The sequence below is a fragment of the Diplotaxodon limnothrissa genome, linkage group LG10, assembly GCF_057381915.1.
Source record: "Diplotaxodon limnothrissa isolate DT_005_m linkage group LG10, D_limnothrissa_male_GT1.1, whole genome shotgun sequence".
Lineage (NCBI taxonomy): Eukaryota > Metazoa > Chordata > Actinopteri > Cichliformes > Cichlidae > Diplotaxodon > Diplotaxodon limnothrissa.
In genome coordinates this window covers 16,874,952-16,896,531 of record NC_140605.1, presented here as the reverse complement: position 1 = coordinate 16,896,531, position 21,580 = coordinate 16,874,952, and the positions used below count along the sequence as shown (strand labels likewise).

General features: G+C 40.3%; 3 protein-coding genes across 3 annotated transcripts in view; 2 read left to right on the top strand and 1 right to left on the bottom strand.

Moving 5' to 3' along the window:
- The window catches only part of LOC146624171 (kinesin-like protein KIF1B), a 76,339-nt gene that overhangs the window by 44,854 nt on the left and 9,905 nt on the right, over nucleotides 1-21,580 (top strand). The gene's annotated exons all lie outside the window — the stretch shown is intronic.
- LOC146624174 (rho GTPase-activating protein 42-like) lies at nucleotides 3,284-13,541 on the top strand. Its single transcript, XM_085364494.1, has 6 exons — nucleotides 3,284-3,828; nucleotides 6,420-6,515; nucleotides 6,610-6,671; nucleotides 12,248-12,319; nucleotides 13,271-13,384; nucleotides 13,487-13,541. Exons 1-5 carry the CDS (start codon nucleotides 3,675-3,677, stop codon nucleotides 13,331-13,333), a joined length of 447 nt encoding a protein of 148 aa, XP_085220620.1. The 5' UTR covers nucleotides 3,284-3,674; the 3' UTR covers nucleotides 13,334-13,384; nucleotides 13,487-13,541.
- Nucleotides 14,677-21,324, bottom strand: LOC146624173 (leukocyte elastase inhibitor-like). Its single transcript, XM_085364821.1, has 7 exons — nucleotides 21,314-21,324; nucleotides 18,857-18,996; nucleotides 15,952-16,094; nucleotides 15,494-15,571; nucleotides 15,259-15,348; nucleotides 15,007-15,187; nucleotides 14,677-14,879 (listed from the first exon to the last, which is right to left on the bottom strand). The coding sequence occupies exons 1-7, from the start codon at nucleotides 21,322-21,324 to the stop codon at nucleotides 14,677-14,679; spliced, it is 846 nt and encodes a 281-aa protein (XP_085220947.1).

Here is a 21,580-nt window from a genome sequence, read left to right as displayed (position 1 = left end):
AGCCATCATAATTCGTCATACAATGAGAACAGAACAAATCAACAATTGACAATGACTAATTAATATTAAAATCTGTAATATAATATATTGTTTGGAGTTTAGTCCGTTACTGTTACTATTTTTACCATTTCTTCTTGGAGCAACTGTAATCCACATAATTTCCTTAGGGATTAATAAAGTATTTTGATTCTGATTGTTTCAGGATGACCTGCCATTATCCAATGACACATCTGCTTACCTGTATCTTTTGCTCGTTTCTCCTCCTCTTCTTTTCTCTTTTTTCTAAACTGAAGACCTGATGGCTTTGAACTTTTCTTGTCCATCTTCCATTGGTTTTAATTTTGCACTGCAGTATGAACACCCATCCCTCAACCCAAGGATCACCACAACATGATCTAACACACCTTTCACAGATTCACTTTGTCTAGGGTGCATTTCTGAGATTTCACACAACCCAGGATTCAAATCATGAATACATAATGGGCTTGGATTTACATCATTATGAATGAAATGCGCTCTATTTGGAAGCAGCCGCCCCCTCCTCCCCTTTCGGTTGTGTGTGAGACTTTAAATCATCAAACTGTAAATTTTAAATTGTTATTGATCCCTTTATCCCTAGTCCTAAAGTGTATATTTATTTTCTTACTCTTCTTATATATATTGTTTGTTTACTTGCACTGATGTAACTGGAGCTTAGTCGTCTCCTTGTTCAGTCTGACGTCACTAGCCGTGTCTGGACCTAAACTCTGCTGCAGGTCCATATATCAAACGATAACTATGGCATTACTAAGTGTTGAAAAACTGTCTAAAGTCTTTCATCTTTAATAAAATGATCAGCGTTCTGCTCTACCAGGTGTAACAATTGAGTTTAACATCCAGGCATCCATGAAAACGGAATTTATGACATTTAACGGAGTTAGAAGTTAGCAGGGAGTTAGCTCGCTAGCTTCTATCTAAATACAATATAGCATGTCCTGACTGCCGGGTTTTGGAAACAAATGAAAATGTACAGCTCTGCTATCACTTCCAACATAAATGAAGACAGAAAGCTAAACAGCAGTGACGTTTGTAGGGTTACTGAAGTTGGGCTAGCTGGTATATAATGATGTGCTACGTGACCGCTAGCAACACAGCTATGTTAGCATAATATAAACAAGCTAACTTTTTTCCCACTCGATAAAAGTTAACGTGAGTTTTCTCGGTGGTCAGGAACAAATGTAATCGCATGGCAGGATGCTGTAAAAGGACCAAACTTCAGCCAGGAGAACAACTGAGATAATCCATCCACAATACGAGGTTAGTCATTCATATACTGCTGCATGGGCTGGGCTGCAGTTACATTCTAAGGTTTTAAAAACTGAGCTTAAATAAATGATTAGCGGTAATAAAAGCCGAGGGAGGTCAACAGGGATCACTGACTGTTTTAGGAGCTTTTTGAGATTAAATAGAAGAAAATACAAAACATTAAACATGTTAACAACACAAAAGCCATATTAAACGCAGACTACTTTAGGCCCGGAAGTAGGATTTGTCACGTCATCACTTAACCATCGGATAGCATGTGAAATAGATGACACTTTCAACAGTTATGTCCAGATTAAGGGGGACTACAGAAGTGTGTATACTAAAAAAAAAGAGAGAGAAAGAAATTTAAATAAATACAGCATATTTGTGCTTCACAGTCAATTCAATTTTATTGATATACCGCCAGATCACAAGAACAACCTCCTCAAGGTGCTTTATACTGTAAGGTAAGAACCCTACAATAACACATAGAAAACCCCAACAATTAGCACTTGGCGACAGTGGGAAGGAAAAGCTCTCCTTTTACAGGAAGAAACCTCCAGCAGAACCAAGTTCACGGAGGGGCAGCCACTTGAACTGACCCTGTGTGTGTGTGTGAATGACTGGAGGGAGACAGGACAAAGACAGGCTGTGGGAGAGAGACAGAAAGTATTAATATTTAATGATGCAGAGTAGTGTACAAATACAAGGAGAGCGAAAAAAGATGAGTGAAGAAGAAACACTCTGTGTATCATGGAAAGCCCCCAGAACCATAAACCTATTGCAGGGTAACAAAATCTCCCGAATCCAAACTGGGAGCTGGTTCCATAGAAGAGAGGCTTGAAAGCCAAAGACTCTGCCTCCCTTTCTACTTTCAAATGCCCAAGGAACCATGAGTAAGCCAGCATTCTGAGACTGAAGTGGTCTGTTGGGGTTATATGGCGATACGGAGTGGTTGATTCTCAAGCTTTAGCTTACATATTGTGTGTGTGTTTGAGTCAGATATAGCACATTTTTAACCCATTGCTCAGTACGAGTAACATGTCCATGTCATTCTCCCTTATAGTCACTGCACTTTGTCCCACATTTATTTGGTCCTACGTTTATTTGGATCTGGTCACATTAGTTGTCATGCATTGGGGGTACTGAAATACAGTAGGACGTGTTCTCCTGGAGTCTACCACTGGGATGTTAACAGTGGATTGGTTTCTAGGTCCTGTTGGCTGCCTGGGACCTCCATAGATCAGGTGTGCTCTGGATTCTCAGTGGGCTTGTTTTGTTGGGGAAAGTAGCTTAATACCTTTGTTGAGCAGTTTTTGTGGTCTGGTTTTCATCCACTTGTAGAGGCTGCTGTTACTGGGGAGTGTAACTGCGATGGGATGCATGACTGGTCTGCAACAATGTCCAGGTGGGTTGGTAAGTGTCAAAACACCACCCAGTGCCAGCACCCAAAGTATCCCAGATGAACACTGCATTGTAACAGGCAATCAGTGTTAGTTACCCTGTAGTTATGTAGTTAATGAGGTGGCTCATCGATGTACAGTACATCTAGGCGTCTCTAGTTGTCTGTGAGGAAAACGGGGTTTAAAAAAAAGAGAAAAAAAGGGAAAAACGGCAGGGTACTTTTTAATCCTTTAACACATCAGCTGACATACTCAGTTCCTTGTAACGCTTTCACTTCACCCGGAATATACTGACAATTAGCGCTGAAATGAAACAGATTTTCAGGACTTTAATTTGAGCTGTTGTGTTATTTAAGTATTTATTCATAGGAAAATAATTTATTTAAAAATTTGCTCGAGTATTTTCTATTATTAAAATTATTGTTGTTGTTGCTGCCGCTGGTGTTCATATTGTTAAAAACCTGTGGATCACAGAGTTATCGGCCCATTTGTATTCTTTGCCAAGTTTTCCACCAATTTCAGCACGCGCCAGCAGGAGTCTCCCGTTCCCATAGTAACAAGACTAGGATCCGTCCGTAGACAAAGTTAGCCAGTCTTTGCCGACTTCTTTCTTTGGTGCGACCAACATTAAGCCCTGTTAGTTACTCTGCACGGCCGTACGTCCGCTTTGCTTCACCTAATAAGTAAATAAGAAGTCAGCGCGACGCCTTATATGAAAGTAGCGACAGTAAGAAGGCTGGAGAGAAGCTGCATGGAGCTCGTTGTATAGCTTAGCCAAGCCTTCTCTATCAGAGACTCTGTTGTGTTCTTGTGTCCGGAAGTTCTGCTGGGAAAAAAGTAAGAAAGGCATGAAAAAGAGTAGCTGGAGGAAATTTCTGAGAAATTTGCTCGGAGCACACTGAAACACCGTTTGGTGTCTCGCCGAGGAGGCAGAGAAGGCGTCGTGCTGTTGTTCTCTCGTAATTAGCGGCGTGTATTAATCTAGCGATGGGTCTGCCGACGCTGGAGTTCAGTGATTCTTTCCTGGACAGCCCGGATTTCAGAGAGCGGCTGCAGTGCCATGAAATAGAGTTGGAGCGAACCAACAGGTTCATAAAAGACCTCATCAAAGATGGAAACATGCTCATATCTGCCCTTAAAAGTAAGTACGCGCTGATTAATAGCTGATTCTTGGGAGCGAATGTGCTTTACAGTTTGCAGTGATTTATGCAACCTGATCCAAAGGGAAGTCCTCTGGGTATCATTCCAAACAGAACCACTGTAGGGACTTGAACCTTGAGTGTCTCATTTTTCATTTGTGTGTGTAGTATGAGCAGGACAGTTTGGAAGGTAGTTACAGTGTTATGCACAGTGTAGGTCTGTGATATACACAGCAGCTATTGCGCGAGTTAATAATTAATAATATTTGTTCACCTTAATTTGTTGATGTAGGTCACCTTTACAATATTGTAGTCTGCTGTTACATACAGGTTTTAACTAGCAGAAAGCAGCAAACAGCTGACAACTGCCTTGAGGGCCCAAAACAGCAGGACCACCGCCTAACCTCCACCCACCAAGCTACTATTGGGTGTTACCTGATTTCGGCTAGATTACTGAAAATATATAAAAAGACCATGTCCACATTAACTATATCAGTGATGTTTTTGATTTTTTTTTTCTATAAACAGTGGGTATTTTTTTTAAAAGTGGCAGAAGAATGTTAATTTAGCTTGTTTTGCTTGGGTATTAGTACTAAACCTAAAGGCACTAAACTCTCAATTTCTTTAAAACAGAGGAAAAGTGGAAATATTCACATTTTTGCACATATGAATCTTTATTATTATCACATTTGGGGTTTTTCCTGAATACAATTTTTTTTAAACGCCAGCCCCAGAATACCTTGTATTTATTAAATGGTTGGAAATAACTGGAACACGCAAATGCTATGCAAAGAAAGTCTTAAAGAAGGTTGCTCAGTCTCATGGCATTCACCATCAAATAACCTTACATAGTACAGGTCAGCCCCCAAAGATCGCGTTAATGACTGTGTGTTTATTAATTTTGACACCTTCATTTGACAGTATAAAGGCACATGGCTGGGTTACTGACTGGGTGCCATATTCTTGTCCTGATGACAGCTTTCAAACAGCATATACCTCCTTGTTGTTTGTAGTGTTTGATTAAGGTGGGGGGGTGGGGTTTTTGGCTCACCTGTTGGCTGAGGTCATCACCTGCCGCTGCCAGCTGTATACACACAAGGTCAAAACAAGGCAGAGGTTTGTCAGAAAACCTTCCCTACTTCCGAACTGGATGAAGAAGAACATGAAGTCTAAAGAGGCTGAAGCTTCAATTTTATTGTTTGATCACCACATTTCAGCTTGCAGCTTTCACCAGGGTGAAGCAATAATACCACAAGTGTTGCTGGAGTTTTAACCTCTGTTAAAAGAAGCATGACCAGACTTCAAAAACAGTAAATATAGGACAAGAAGTATGCTTGTGAGGGACAATGTGGGACATATTACCAATGCTGAGAGTAAATCAGTGAAAGAGAGATATATTTTATTTGAATGTTTTCCAAATCTCTTGCTAAGTAAATATGTGTACTTTTTCGCATTAGATGTCTTACTCTCATGCATCCTCTCTCTCTTAAAAAAAAAAATCCCAGCAGCCTTTAAAACTGTTGTTAACTGTTCAGAGGATGATTTCTCTGATAATAATCTAGGTTTTAGTTCATCCATGAAATGGCACATCTCATTTTGAGCTGAAAAAAAAAACCTCTTGAGAATCACCTACCACTAGTTTTACACAGTTATTAAGGGTTTTCGAGTCTTTATTGTAGTTGTATATTTTATTGTGTTTATACTTCACAAAAGTCTCCAATGTTTGTGTTATTGTGGTGATTTCCACATGTTAACTTCAGGAGAACCTTGATGAAATGATGTCTTTTGGTGCAGCCTCTAAGTAAAAAGCCATACTTTGGAAAAAGTGTGTGCCTAACAGTGTTGAATTGTAAGATTGAGGGAACACGAGGGGGTCACCTTAAACACACAAGGTGTTTGACTGCTCTGTGACCACACAGATGTGAAATAACCTGAAAACCAGTCAAAAGCAAGTTATTTGACACCAAACAAACCCTCATCAGAATAAGCACATTAAGCACATTTTTCTGCACGAATGCAGTCTAGGACATAAACAGTCCTGGACACCAAATCGAGTGCAGAATGAAGTGGTTGTTTTGTTGTTTTCATACATTCAACCTGAACAAAGTTTTTGCAGTAATCTGGTGTACACTGATAGAAATATAAATGACAGTTTAATGGTTTTATTACCAGTTTGCAGTGGAGTGGTATGATTAAGATGTTTTCTCAGCGGCTGCCCTGCACAACAATCTCAGGGTGTGTTAATGACAGAATGCAGCCAAGTATTTTGTGTGCCTTAGAGAATAAACTGTGGTATTAAACTCTATTATTGGAGTGTTGTTTGGACACGTAAACACACAGGAGATTGTTGCAGGGTGTGGCACTTCATTTACATCACACTTGAAGAGACTTGTAGGAAAATATATTAATGGTTTATTACAGGATGGAATAAGTGATTTTTCCCTGCAACCTGTAGAACAAAGGGAGCATTTCAGGTGGCCGCTGATGGCAACTTGTGCAAAAAGCTAAACAGGCTAAGTTAAAGATGTTACCCGTAATCCAGCTGTTAACAATGCTTTAGTTGACGTAATGAACTTCTACCTGTCTTCCTCAGGTCTTTCTCTTGCTGTACAGCGATTCTCACAGTCTCTGCAGGAGTTTCAGTTTGAATGCATTGGAGATGCAGAGACTGATGATGAGGTCAATATAGGTGAGACAGAAATGCCACTTTTTACACAAGCTTGCACAATATTTAAGATATGCAAAGCCTTTTACAGCAGTGGGATGTGTTATTTATTTTGCAGCCCAGTCTTTAAAGGAGTTCTCTCAGCTCTTAAGCACCATGGAAGAGGAGAGAAAACGTCTGGTAAGAAAATGTGTGATTGTATTTGAGTGTGGGTGCGTAGAAATACAGACTTGGTAGCAGTTTGATACATTGATAACTAACTGTAGGATGTTTGTTCTTGTAGATATTTATACCTGTCATCTTTCTCTGGCTGACTATGCTCATCTCTTAAAAAAATTAACCAAACTGCTATCACCAAAGTCTAAACCAACCAGAAATGTGTTCGCACTCTATGTCTCCTGTTGAGCAGCAGAAAGCAGCAAGTGCATCCCATCTTTAAGCACCTGTAATTTTTTTTTTAATAGTAAGAATTTGAAAATACTGTGGCAGCATGAAAGGGAAAAAATACCACTTGAATCTGAGGCTTCCTTCAGGTCTGCAGAACTTTATCACGAGAGAACTGAAACTAGCCTGTTTTGGTTCCCTCTCAGTTCTTTCTCAGTGTCATTTTGGCCGAGCTGAAACCATCTCACTGTACATTACCTTACTAACTACTATACACTGACCAAAAAAGGAGTAAATATTAAAAATAGGATCACCAGGAGGCTAGAAAGCAATTTCAAATGAATGCTAATGATCAACCCAATATGTGACTGTAAATGTGTTCACAACTTTTTCACCAGCCCAAGTGGACAAAAAAAAAACATGTTTATTCACCATTACTGATTAAGATTTAAGTCATTAGTTACTAGGGCTGCTCGATTATGGCAAAAATGATAATCACGATTATTTTCACTGAAATTGAGATCTCGATTATTTGACGATATTTATTTAACCCTTTAAGACCTACCATAGAACTAAGTCCGCCAGAGCTTATATTATTTTTTTACATGTTGTAGTGCCATTTGTGGGAGCATTTCAAGTTGCTATACAACTGATATGGCCCATATTTTAATAATATGTATGCATTAAGTCCATAGTAACTACATTAATTGCAAAAAAGTGCAATAAACTACAAAAAAATTGAAAATAGTTTTTGTTTTGTTTTTTACATATATTTCTACTTGGAGAAATTTAAGAGGTTTATCCCTTAAAACTTTAAATACAAAAAAGTTGCAAAAAATAGTTTACAACAACAGGAAATTTATTTTGAGTGTCTTCATAGTTTTATTTTTGAGATACACCAATTTTTATATACACTGCAGAAAAAACAAAAAAACAATCCTATGATGCAAATTTGCAAAGAAAACAGCAGGTGCATCAAAATAAACTATTTCCAGCAGTGCAATTTGAGTTCTAAGCATCTCAGAAACTATTCAGAAAAGTCAAACATGACCAGTATAGGTTTTTAAGGCCTACAAGTAAAAAACTACATTTCCGCGAAAATGACGTCACTTCCAGTTTCGGCCAGGAAATGGCGGACATGCGATAGTTCGTGCTGATGTCTGTTTCACTGTGGGAAGTGTTACTAACAGCTGATCGGATCGACAAAGCATGTTTCTGGAATATTATGTTTTTGTTCCTGCAAGCGCTTTTTATGCAATTTTTGCAAAGCTATATGTGGAAGGAAACCGTGACCGAGGACAAGCTGATGGCATAAGATGTAAGTACAACTCCTCCGGTTTCATATACAAAACAAATTATTGCGCTAGCTTACACGGTTCAGGTTCTACAGGGATTTAAAAATCGTTACACAAAACGGAGCGTGCTGCTCTGACCGGATTTAAAGGGTTAACAATGACTTTAAAAAATAATATAAAATAGTGTGCAACACCACTGAAGTTTTTTTTAACCTCTCTTTTCAACCAACGGCAGTCACTCTCCTCTCCAAATAACTTCTGCTTAGCTTTCCGAGCTTCCCTCGGGTCCTCTTAATCAGCGGTCTCCAACCTTTTTTGCGCCACGGACCAGTTTATGCCCGACAATACTTTTTACGGACCGGCCTTTAAGGTGTCGCGGATAAATGAGGGAGGGGCTAATAATCGGCTCAGTCATTTTTAATGATCGTTGAAAGCCCAGATCGTAATCGTGATTAAAATTCGATTAATTGAGCAGCCCTATTAGTTACTATGTACAGGATTTCTGTTTAAAAGCTGAACTCATTCTTAGCCACTGTCACTTCCTCGAGCTCCTACTTCAGTCCAGTTCCCACAAGTCTGATTCACACCTTCTTCTTTTTTTAGTGAATACGTTTTACCGACAGCACTTTGTGCACCATGGCAATTTGGGAAATGTCTTTGACTCAGAGAACCTCCATCAGTCAGAGGTCTTTGTTTCAGGGTGACTCGAGTCTGGCACAGTCTGTGTGAAGGCAAACCTGTGCGCATGTGCAATGTATGTGCATAGTATGCAACCTCATGTGTGTGTCTTTGTGGTTGTGAGCACGGTCTGGTTACAGAGGCACCATGTGGAACCTATTCTGCCAATTCCCCTGTGAGCGTGAGCACAGCCCCAGTGCCTGGGAAAGTCCATATAAGGGTCCTGTGTGTGTGTGTTTGACTGCCCATTTCTCTTTGTGAGTGTGTATGTGTGTGCACGCATTTCGATTGCATGCTTTTCCACTTAATGTGGCACTACTCCAACCCTTCTAACAACATCATTATTATCATTATTATGTTTAAGGGAAATTCCAGCAAATGAGTTCCTCTGAAATACCTACCCGTCCAACCTGAAAAGACCATTATTGTGACCTGACAATGGACTTCAGTCTCTTAGATTTCACTTTCATCCAGCTGAATGTAATAAGAAACCAGATCTCTTTTGGGGTATTAGGGCAGCACGAAAGTCAAAGTGAAAGTGGAGTCATGATGTGGGAGTGGGGGTATATTTATAGTCTGATGCTTAAATCAACTGAGACAGAACAAAGTAAGATTTGACCGACATTTGCAATATATAGACTCCTGACTAAAGAGGGCAGAGACCTAATGTAAACACCAGAGTCCTCATTTCTGATAACCCCTCTGTACCACAGCCTCTCACTCACAAGTTTCTCATACATACTGCAGCAACTCAACCAGCAGAAATGTTACAGCAGTTTTACTGTAATTTTTCTGATGAAACAGGCCAGTGTTGGCCAATATTTTGTGAAATACTTTGCATCAGAGCTCTTTGGTTTGCAGTATTTCAATGACTACTGGCAAAAAAACAGTTTTATGTCTAGTGTTTTTAAATAGAGTGATGTGCAAAAGTCTTGAGCCACCCCTCATGTCTTTATCTTTTTCTAGGACAACAGGAATACATTGTATAAAGCAAAAAAAAAAAAAAAGGGCATTTCTGACAAACCTTATAGTCAAAATTGGATATCACCACCGAGCAACTTTATTCTTCAACAAGACCTGAACTCTCTTTGGCAAGCTTTCTTTCTTCAAGTAGTCTTCAGGAACAATTCTACAGGCTTCTCGAAGGACAATCAGATTTTTTCTTTTTATCCTTTGGATGTTGGCTGCCTTTTGTTCCATTCTAATCTCACACTGTTGTTGTTGATGTTGAAGTCCAGGTTCAACATTATTGTGGGGAGGCCAATCCATGACTAATAGTGTTTCATTGTGTGTTTTCTATCCAGGTATGCGGTTTGTTTGGGGTAATTGTCATTTTGCAAATGGTCAGATACAAAGACTGGATAGCAAATGTGTGAAAAAGGAGCCGATGTCAAAAGAAAAGCTTTAAAAGACCTTCAGAAAGTCTGGCTTTGGCACAATATAAAGGAATGTGAGATGGCTTGAGGCTTTGGCAGAGTACTGTATGTGCCAAGCATGACGAAATCATAACTAAATGTTTGTGCTGGGTGTTACTGTGATGTTTGAACAGCTCTTCAAGGTGATGAAGCTTAAGCTTTGTTTTTGTTTTGTTATGTCAGCAGCAGGTAAAGTGTAGGCATTAAAAGGTGTTTGATTATTCAGATCATTTGCTTTGCTCAAATTAGAGCTGGGCGATAGAACGATAACGATATGTATCGCGATATAACTTTTACTCGATAGAGAAATTAAGCTATCGCGATAGACCTCGCCGCTCTTGTTCTCTTAAAAAAAAAAAAAAAAAAAAAAAAGGTCAGCCGATCCAAATTCAGTAGCGCAGAGCCACGTCGCGTGACTTGTTACGTACAGCACAAGTGCCAAGCCGCACGTGTGTTTGTTTGGGAAGCAGCCAGCGGGTAATGGAGCCAGCGCGTAATGGAGGAAATGAGTGTGCCGACTAGAAAAATCAACCGAGCGTGACCGAAGAGAAAACAGATGATGGTTCCAATGCCGGAGAGATTGTCGAACGGAAGAGCCATAGAAGTTCCGTAGTGTGAAGGTATTTCGGCTATTTCAAGTCTGACAAAAAACAGAGTAGCGTGCACTGTAAATTGTGCCGAAAGCAAGTCTGGAAATACAATAAACTGGTGCATGCGTCACACTGTGCGCCACGTTATTGTTTCGGTGAAATGAATTTCTACAATACTGTTACTGTTAATTCTACTCTCTGCAGTGTTTAAATGCTTACATATACACACAGTTACTGTCCCTCCACACATACGACTCGGTTCTGCTTCTATGCCCCAGCTTTGTTTACTTTTTCCCACCGAGGCTTCTAGACTTCTGATTGGCCAACATTTCTGCACGGTTAGGAATCTAGCGCCACCTGCTGCTTTGGCATGTTCATAGCAGCGTTTTCCTTCATTTCTGCCTTTATGTGTGGACGGGATTATTTTTTAAAACGAAAACGGAAAATCTCAGTTTTCAAAAATACCCGTGTACGTGTGGACGTAGCCTCAGTCTCTGACTGGAAGCGCTAATTCGTCATTCGGCTTTTGTCAGACTAAATTAACTGTTAAAACTGTTTGAAAAGCTCAGCTATACAACAAGGAGAGATTGAGAATTTTCTTTTAGTTCTCAGTTTATTTGATACTGACAAAAGTTAGTCAGTTTTGTCTGTTCTTCTGTAAAACAAACTAAGATTTATTTTTAGAATTAATATTTTGTTTCTAAGTGGAATTGACAATTTAGTCTGTTTCATTTGTTCTATTTTGAAACTTAAACGCTTTAGCGGCTGTCTTTTGTGTAGTTTGCAATATTTGCCTTTATTTATCTGAAAAAGTCTCATGTTCCTTAAGTACATCTACCCTGTTGAACTTATTATGGGAAATAAATATTTAAAAACAAGCTGCTGATTATTTCACATTTTACTTGTGAGCAACGGCACATTTAAATCTTACAAATATAGTTATTTGGCTTATATCGTGATAGATATCGTTATCGCCTGAAATGAAAAAAACATATCGTGATATGAAAAAATCTCATATCGCCCAGCTCTAGCTCAAATATACATACCTTGCTACCTCTGTTCTCAATAATTTCCATTTAAATAGTTTACAATTGACAAGGTAAATAGAGTAAATCTCAACCAGAAATTTGCTTTTATACAACAATTTGGTGAAGTTTTCGATAGATTGTCTTGTTAGCATATTGATTTGAAATATTTTGAATTAAATTTTCCTGTTTTAAGGTAAAACTCTCAGAATAATAAAAGGCAAGCCTCTGCTGACCAGTTGATAAAAGCTATTTTGAGTGAGACGCTAAAGCCCTCATGGGAGCTGTTGCTTTATTTATGTTGCTTGTCTCGATATTTACTCGATATGACACACTGAGCTGACTGCATTTTCTGTTTTCATCTCTTAGATCCAAAATGCTGATGATGTTTTGATCTCACCACTCGAGAAGTTTCGGAAGGAACAGATTGGAGCTGTAAAGGTATACCTCCTCTTCTTATAGTCGAAGGGTCACTGCTGAGTAGATTATGAACATGGATGTTGCTTTCATTTGGTATGCAGCACTCTGGGTGGTGATCAGACAGATCACTCTGCTTCTTTCTGGTCCCGCTCGGGTTGTTAGTCAGCGATCAGAGAATCCAATTTGTCGAGATAAATGATGGATCACAGTCCAGTGTCAGCAACAAGGTCATGGGAACGGACGCTGGGAGGGCAAGAAAAGGAGCACGTCACAGACAGAGGGATGGTTGAACTCAGACAGACAGTGTAAACAAAAAATGAGTTTGGTGTCTGGTTTCAGCAGCTGTCTCGAGTTGTATAATCCAGTTTTATCTATTTTTTGGTTTCCTCTTTTCTTTTTCAGTGAAAAATAAGGATGTAGATAGCAGCATCACGTGGTCGATTACTAGTCCTGAAAATGAAATCAAAGCTCACTTCTTTGTATTACTGGAAGTAACTCCTCAGCCTGAAATGTTGCAGGTGTTTGCGTGAGAAATGCCAGTAGTCACTTCTCAGAGAATAGAGATACACGTGTGGCATTGAGAGCTACAGCTGTTTTTGTAAAAGAGATGTTATCGTAACTATTTTTAGTGTGCCCACCGTAACCCTTTGTGTACGGTTTGTCAGAAAGTCCTTAATCCATAGACAGGTGGAATATGGGACTCCTAGGGTTAACAGCTTGCACACCAGCTGTGAGGAAGGATGGTGTTAAAGGCAGAGCTAAAGTCAATAAAGAGGAGGCGTGTGTAGCTCCCCTGGTGCTCCAGGTGCGACAGGGTAGCATGGAGAGATGTAGATGATGAGATATTTTAAAGCCTCGATTATACACGGACCACTGGAGACCCAACGACTGAGTAATCATTCCAGTTATACTTCTTTAAACTGCACTGCCTACGCGCATATGTAGTTGGTGCATTGTAATTGAAATTCACAGACACCCAAGAAGATTCGCAGATGTGGAAAGTATAAAACCCACTTAAGTCTGAACAACACTTAAGTCTGGTGAAAAAGCGGCAAGAGACGAGAAATACGCTCAGTGGGGAAAAGGGTAAATGTGCATGATCATTTCAAATATCACAGTTTATGTGATTATATCCACATAAAAAATTATAAAAGTGGTTCAATGGTTTATGTTAAAATGTATGTATAGGTTGGCACAGAGCCAGATGCATCAGCAGAAACTTGAGGACGCGCTGCACGAAGCCCAGAAGCCACTGGCACGTCACCGTGACGATGAGGATCTTGACCGCATGTTGAGAGAACAGGAAAGAGAAGGCGATCCTATGGCTGCAATGCTCAGGCGTAAAAAGGACCGTGGCACAAAAACACAAGGTGTTTAACATTATATATGTTTTATTTTATTTATGACTTTATTTTATTTCACCAGGTCAATCCTTGTAAGAAGCTTTTAAATAGCAGCAGTTTTGTTTTTGCTACTGTTTGTATTTTTATTTATTTGTATGTTTGTTTTGATTTTTTGTAGAGAAACCTCGATATAAAGGCCCTGCTCCACCTCCAAACCGGTTCAATATTCCACCGGGGTACCGCTGGGACGGAGTTGACAGGTAGAGTTTGTGCATCGGTGACAGAGGAAAACCGTTGAGGACAGAACTGTAGTTTAATATTGAATGTTTTTAATACACACATCAGTTTGTCATTTTGCACATTAATGGTAAAGAAATTGTGATCATTTTTTTCCACGTCTATATTAAATTTGCGCCTAATTGAATGGATTGTCTTTGGCCTTTTAGCTTGTCGTATCATAATTAATAGGGTTATTTTATTTGTGTCTTGCAGGTCAAATGGTTTTGAACAGAAACGCTACCAGAGGATGGCAGATAAAAAGGCTGTGCAGGAAGCGGCCTATAAATGGAGTGTGGAGGATATGTAAAGGCTTTCAGAAAATGATGAATCTGGAGCAGAGCTAAAGAGCACACCTGCTCAACCTTTATGTATAATTTTTATGCTGTTAGAACAACAAGACTAGATGCATCTACGCAGCAAAAGTTCTTTTTTAAATAAACTACATAGAAGAATTTGTTTCACCTTTCCAAACCCTTTTGATACTGTACCATGTGTATCAGATGGAACTGTACAGAAAAATGAAGTGAAGCATGTTCACAATTTTTGTAAGAAGTTATTCACCGTGGAGCAGAAGCTGTTGTGGTTTCAGTGTTTTATTAAAGAATGTTTTTGTAATGCATTGTCCCAAGAGTGTTCAGGCACCTGGATCTTGGATAGCATTTGACATTCAGTCTTTTTAGATAATTTTATACACTTACAAAATCTTATACTGTATATAATGTTTTATGTTTAATTCATGTCAATGTCAGCTCGTGTTTACTCGGGTGAGCAGTACCGGCGTTTATGTCGGATGAAGAAGATGAAGGGATGGTCGGCAAGAAACTCAGCGGGAATCGTTATAGAGCGGACTTCCATGTCAACCCCAGTGGCAGCAGCAGCCTCAGCTCCTTCTTCATTTACATCCACCAAAGCCTTGTGGACAACTTTGGACACTATCAGGTCATTTGCTGGAGACATTCCTAGTAGATGAAGAGCCCAGAAATCAGTTGTGTTTTTTTCTTTACCAGATGATGTTTTGCAGTTTTTGTGCTCTCAATATAACTGTATAATTGATTCAGTGTGTCTCATTGGTGCAATATTTCTCACCAGAGAAGTCTCTCTTGTAGATGTCAAAAGCGTTCTCCATTCCCATGTTGGTCAGGATTTTCTCCAAGTCATACTTCTCCTCCATCTTAAATCGAGGGAGCTTGACATCAACCTCGTTGGGGCTCATCATGTCTGGGCGAGTCCAGTCCACAAAGTTCTGATAGGTCAGCTCCTTCTCCAGCTGTGTGGATACAGTGTCACTAGCTTGTCTGATTGAAACTGGACATTAAAGTACTGGTAAGTGCATCTTACCTTTTCCAAGCCTGTGGTATCATCTTCTATGTCATTAGGCAGGAATATGAGCATGCTGAGGTCATTTCCTTTATACGGCATCTCAAGAATCTGTCCAGAAACATTGTTTTTATTTATTACTCCATCAAAGATGATCTGACTTTCTAATCTAGAAATTTAGGCTGATATTTGTAAAAGACAAGTTTTAGATCATGCTGGTGAAATCCTGTAATAAGCTGAAAGTGATGGATGTTACCTTGCAGTTGGCCTCAGGAATGGTCGCAAAAGGAAATTTACTTTTCTGCTGCATTATCTTCACCGGCTTAGTGTCGTTCTGAAAAATAGGGGAGACAAGAGAAATGTTTTTTGTGTTTAGTCTCAAAATGATCTCAAAAAGTTCTGTCATGGTTTTATTCCAGCCATTGAGTGGATTTCGATGTAGAGCACACGTCACAACACAACTTGTTCTTGTTAGTCGAAGTTTGTGATGTGCTGTTGTTTGATATTTATTTGAGAACTTATTGGATATTACATGAATAATAAACTGCATTGCATAACTGCATAAAGTTGGAAAGTGATCGTCCTAAAAGCACGATTTTATCCCCTCAGAGCTCCAGGCTTTATGTTCTCATTCAGCAAAGTCCACAGCTCGTTTGTAGTATGACAGATCAAAGTATAACTGCACCATCCTATGCTGCCTTTCTGCACTGTTACCTTGTTCAGTCGAAACTGCGCATCAGCAGTCTTCTCCTCCTTAAACTGCGTGTTCCAGCTGCCCTTGAAGTAAATGGCATTCACGAGAACCAGCTTCGTCAGGCTACCCACTGCATCCTGGCTTAGCAAGTCCTTGATTTTATCTGGTAAAAAGAATTTATGAAAACTATTAACTATTACCAAAGATGCACTAGTTACTGTACAACATCTTCAGCTATAAAATCAGAAAACAGGGCAACAGCAAGATGGTTTTTATTTTTAAAAAAGGGGGAAAAAGCTTTATGATCAGTATAACAGGGAACAAAAAACAAAAATTCAAGTGTAGGCTTGAACAAAATTCAAGCCTACGCTTGAAGCCACTGAGGCACAGCTGGCTGCCGGCAGAGCCGGCGGGCACGCCGGTGCAGCCCCCTCTAGCTTCTGCTCGGTGGCTACTGGGTGACGCCTCGTCTGGGGATCCTCAGCCCTTCCCATGAGGGTGGCACGGATGCCCCTCCGGTGGTCCTCCTTGGGCTCTCGCACTCTGGGGCCTCTGGATGTCTGGGGCCTGGATCTCCTCCATGCCTGCTTCATGGCCTGGGGGACGGGGCTATGGCTCGCTACATCCTCTTGCAGACCATTACATGTGGAAACCATTTGAATACAAGCGCGCTGATCCACACAGGTGTGCACACGGGTGTTCACTGCTCGTAGACTTAAATTACACCTTTCTTGGCTGCTACTTCAAAGCACATTGTGTGCTGTCTGTCCTGCGTGCTGCACAACAACATTGAATATTTAGTATTTACTGCTGTTTACACTTAGCTAGATTAATGCGATGGTGTTGTGTTTAGAAAGTTGCTTTGGTTTTTTTTGCTTGTCTTCTATTCTTTCTCTCTCAACAGGTGATCCAGGAGATTTTATTTATTTATTTATTTTCCCCCTTTCTCACTGTCCCTCTCCCCTTCTGTTTTTCTTTTCCTTCCTCTTTCTTTCTCCCTTTCCTGTCCCTCACTCATGTCTGTCCCGTCTGTAACAACTGAAAATGAAATAAAATAAATAATAAAAACAAAGGTCGATCAAATGGACCAATACGGCAATGCCGCGATGATCCATTTGGCAAAATAAATCCATTGGGTATCCTTGTTGGTCTTCAGACAAATATTCTGACGGCTAAAGAACCAAATGGGACAGGCAAAAAAAAAAAAGAAAGAAGCCACTGAGGTGGTTGTTAGCGGGGGTGACGCGATGCTTCTGGTATGCATGAATTAATTAAACAGTCCAATAACTCCAGCAGTACTTATCTTGTCCTTTTTGGTCTTTGTTCCAAACATTTTAAGATAAAAGCGCAGCGGTCACAAACGTTTTGCCTTCTTATGATTAACAACACACCTGACGCTGATTACGTGCGTCCACCTTAAATACCTTACATAAACCTACCATACAGGAACTTAAAAAGGTGGAATCCTCAGTGGTGCTTGGTGCCACACCCTCAGGGACTTTAATGTTATATAAAAACACTGACAGCTCAATATCTGCCTCAGTCACTCTCCCTGATCCAGCTGAGTCACCAATAGGAAAAATCTGCTTTTCACAGGAACTTGGTAACAGCAATAAGAGAATACGTAGTTTATTCCAAGAAGATATCGTCTCTCTCCCATATATAACATCTTATTGGAACCGATATGTTCCAGATATCAAGTGGAAGACAGTCTGGATGGTCCCCCATAAATATTTGATTGTAAATAAGGTGAAAGAAGTCTCATTTAAAATTCTACATAAATGTTATCCAGCCAGTCACTACATGGTCAAATGTAAAAGGGACATAAATACTAATTGTACTTTCTGTGGGGATCATCCAGAAACTGTGACACATCTTTTTTGGTACTGTTCTTTTACACAGAGATTCTGGAAGGAATTTAGCAGGTTTGTTATTGTCCATATTTTAAGGGAGTTTTCTTTACGATGGGAAAATGTTTTATTCTGTTTGTTTAAGTTCCCCAAGAAGTATGATAAATTTTTTTAATGATGAATTTGTTCATACTTTTAGCTACATTTTTTATCCATAAATGTAAGTTTACTAACAAAACACCATATTTCTGTCATTATTTTAAGGATGTGGAAATGTACATACAATCAATATCAGACTCCACCAACACAAAGGCTCTCAAAACAATACATGTATGTGTATTCTTATAATTGTTACCTTTTTCTTTTACTCTTGGCTTTTTGTGTTCATGTTCTGTTGTTTTGTATACTTCATCTGTTCGTATGTTGTATACTCATTGTTTATTAAATAAAGTTTAAAAAAAGAAAAAAAAAGAAACTTAAAAAGGTTACCTCTAGCGGCAACATGAGGTATCAACCCAAAAATGGCTCCTACAAAAATAATGTCTTCTTTCAACTGGGATTAAGATTGTCTCATTTCCAGCAGGTGGCACCACAGTCCTATAACCCTCATAGAAAGTCCTTGTATCCTATTATTATAGATGGTAGATTTATAAATGGCCTGTATTTGTATCGCGCTTTTATAAAAACAATGAATGAATTTCCTGCTGCACTTAAGATAATATAAAGATATAGAATCAATAGCAGCCAATCCTAAATGGGCCTGAAAAATAAAAATATGTTAAAGACACAAGTGATCAAAGTAGAAGTACCCATCACATAATATAATAAGAATAGAAGAATTGGCCTGCTATTTACAGCAACATACTGCTGTGATGGTTTTATTAATAGCATGAAACCAAACAGTAAAACCCAGAGATAGTGCTGCTTAATACTGAATAGAAATTAGACTGGAAGAACTGGAAACAGAAAATAATGTGGACGGTGGACAATCCGGTAATAATGTCTCAACTGAACACAACACAACTGATCCCCAAGGATTTACAGTGGAGATCATTTAAAGTTACATTATGCTTACCTTGTGTCTGCTTCTCCACCCAGCTGTTGATGTGGACCCTGGCCTCCTCTGCATTTCCTTTGAAGTCCACAGACTCGAGCTCAGCGTTGTAATGCTTTTTGGTGCCTTTTAAAAATTCCTGGAATTGTGAAAATAAGTCACTCGAAACAGATTCAACAAACTACGGAGACTTCAATCAAGTTCAGTCACTGTGTTAAAACATTTTCAGTCCTTTGGATGCAGTTGAAGCTTGAACTAACCAGTCAGCCTTTGTCTAATAAAAGATTAAAGCAAATAGCTTGTTGGATGCCAATTTAAGTAGCCAGCATAGAAAAATACACAGATTGTGGGTAAGCTGGTTTGTAACGTTTCGGTTCAGATGGCAGCAGTTTTTGCTGACAAATGTAAGTTTTAGTATTTCTAAGTATTAATAAATTACTGTTTTACTTCTTTATATATTTCTTTATACTATTTGCAAATATTTTAAAAGTTTAATCTGCTGTGATGACTGGAACACAAAGGAGAGAAATGGTGCCTTGTCTCTTGTTATGAACTGTAAATAGCTAAGTGCTTAGAGCAGCTGGTCCTAGCACACTTCAAATCCTGTCTCCCCCCCACCCTGGACCCCCACCAATTTGCATACCGCCAGAACAGGAGCACAGAGGATGCAGTCTCCATCGCACTGCACTCTGTCCTCTCACACCTGGACAACAACAACACCTACGCCAGAATGCTGTTTATAGACTTCAGTTCAGCATTCAATACAATCCACCCCTCACAACTCATCAGGAAACTGACAGACCTGGGCATCAGTTCCCTCATCTGCAAATGGTTACTGGACTTCCTGACCAACCGCCCCCAACATGTCCGGCTGGATAACCACTGCTCATCTACCATCACAATGAACACCGGTGTACCACAAGGCTGTGTGATGAGCCCTTTCCTCTACTCCCTCTTCACCCACGACTGCAGACCTGCTGATGGTTCCAACACCATCATTAAGTTTGCAGATGACACCACGGTGATTGGCCTCATCAGTGACAACGATGAGGCCGCCTACAGGGAGGAGGTGGATCGTCTGGCTGAGTGGTGCGACACAAACAACCTGCTGCTTAACACCGAGAAGACCAAGGAGCTCATCGTGGACTACAGGAGGAATGCTGACCCACATCCACCCATCCACATTAAGGGGACGGCTGTGGAGCGTGTGAGCAGCTTCAAGTTCCTGGGAGTCCACATCTCCGAGGATCTCACCTGGACGACCAACTGCTCCAAGCTGGTCAAGAAGGCTCACCAGCGCCTCTTCTTCTTGAGGACTCTGAGGAAGAACCACCTGTCCTCAGACATCCTGGTGAACTTCTATCGCTGCACCATCGAGAGCATCCTGACCAACTGTATAACAGTCTGGTACGGGAACTGCTCTGCCTCGGACCGGAAGGCGTTGCAGAGGGTCGTGAAAACTGCCCAGCGCATCGCCGGAGCACCACTTCCTGCCATAAAGGACATCTACAGGAAGCGGTGTCTGAAAAGGGCTGGGAAAATCATCAAAGACCCCAGTCACCCATCACATGGACTCTTCACCCTCCTGCCCTCTGGGAGGCGCCACAGGAGCCTCCGGACTAAGACCACCAGGTACCGGAACAGCTACTTCCCCACAGCTGTCAGACTCCTGAACTCTGCCTCCTGACATCTGACCCACGTTAAACTCATGCACTGAACATACACACCCCCACAATGGACAACTGTACCCTCAAACACACAATAATAACATGGAGTGAACCACCACTCACAACCACTAGCACTTTATATAGCCTCTGTAGAAACTATCTACACCCTCACTTATCTTAACTGAACTACTGTATAGCTCTGTGTAAATAATCATTCTGTACATTCAATAATCTTTAATCCTACAACTGTTTACAACTTGCATAGTTGCCGGGGATTCCCATGATGCATTGAGTTTTTCCTTTCCAGTCACCTTCCTCACTCACTATGCATTAATAGACCTCTCTGCATTGAATCATATCTGTTATTAACCTCTGTCTCTCTTCCACAGCATGTCTTTATCCTGTTTTCCTTCTCTCACCCCAACTGGTCGCAGCAGATGGTCCCGCCCCTCCCTGAGCCTGGTTCTGCTGGAGGTTTCTTCCTGTTAAAGGGGAGTTTTTACTTCCCACTGTCGCCAAAGTGCTTGCTCATAGGGGGTCATATGATTGTTGGGTTTTTCTCTGTATCTATGAAGCGCCTTGAGGTGACTTTTGTTGTGATTTGGCGCTATATAAATAAAATTGAATTGAATTGAATTATCTGAAGAAGAAGCAGAGTTGGTTTGTTTCCAGCTGAAATCATCCAGGCTCAGGAATTTGAATCGATCCACATCATTTCTGCTTGAACTAGAGAACATGAGTGTCGACTTACATTTGGTCTGTGAGACACATGTCATAGTGACAGTATTTGGGTTAATATGGCATTACTCACCCTGGTCGCATTTCTTCAATATCAGGCACCAAGTTCAGGAACTCGTTCTTTTGCAGCCTGCGCAAGGTAGGAGGTCTCCAGAGTGGGAACCATCGGGAAGTTTTCACAGTCTGAGCAGGAGGGACTGGAGGCACGTGAGCTGTTCTCAGGGGTCCTTTAACACAAATCACACCAAGTTAGAATCACATAGATAACCTGTCAATAACCGTTTGCAGATCGAGGTCAATGTTCCTAAAAATATGTTTACTTCTGGCCCATGGAGCCACA

Bases quoted from the DNA above. Each gene is read 5' to 3' on its own strand.
- LOC146624174 (XM_085364494.1), top strand. From the start codon at position 3,675: ATGGGTCTGCCGACGCTGGAGTTCAGTGATTCTTTCCTGGACAGCCCG. The intron at 3,829-6,419 runs GTAAGTACGCGC...TGTCTTCCTCAG, and splicing joins GCTCATATCTGCCCTTAAAA to GTCTTTCTCTTGCTGTACAG. The intron at 12,320-13,270 runs GTATACCTCCTC...TGAAATTCACAG, and splicing joins AACAGATTGGAGCTGTAAAG to ACACCCAAGAAGATTCGCAG.
- LOC146624173 (XM_085364821.1), bottom strand. The intron at 15,349-15,493 runs GTAACATCCATC...GTTTCTGGACAG, and splicing joins TTCCTGAGGCCAACTGCAAG to ATTCTTGAGATGCCGTATAA. The intron at 15,188-15,258 runs GTAAGATGCACT...GTATCCACACAG, and splicing joins ATACCACAGGCTTGGAAAAG to CTGGAGAAGGAGCTGACCTA.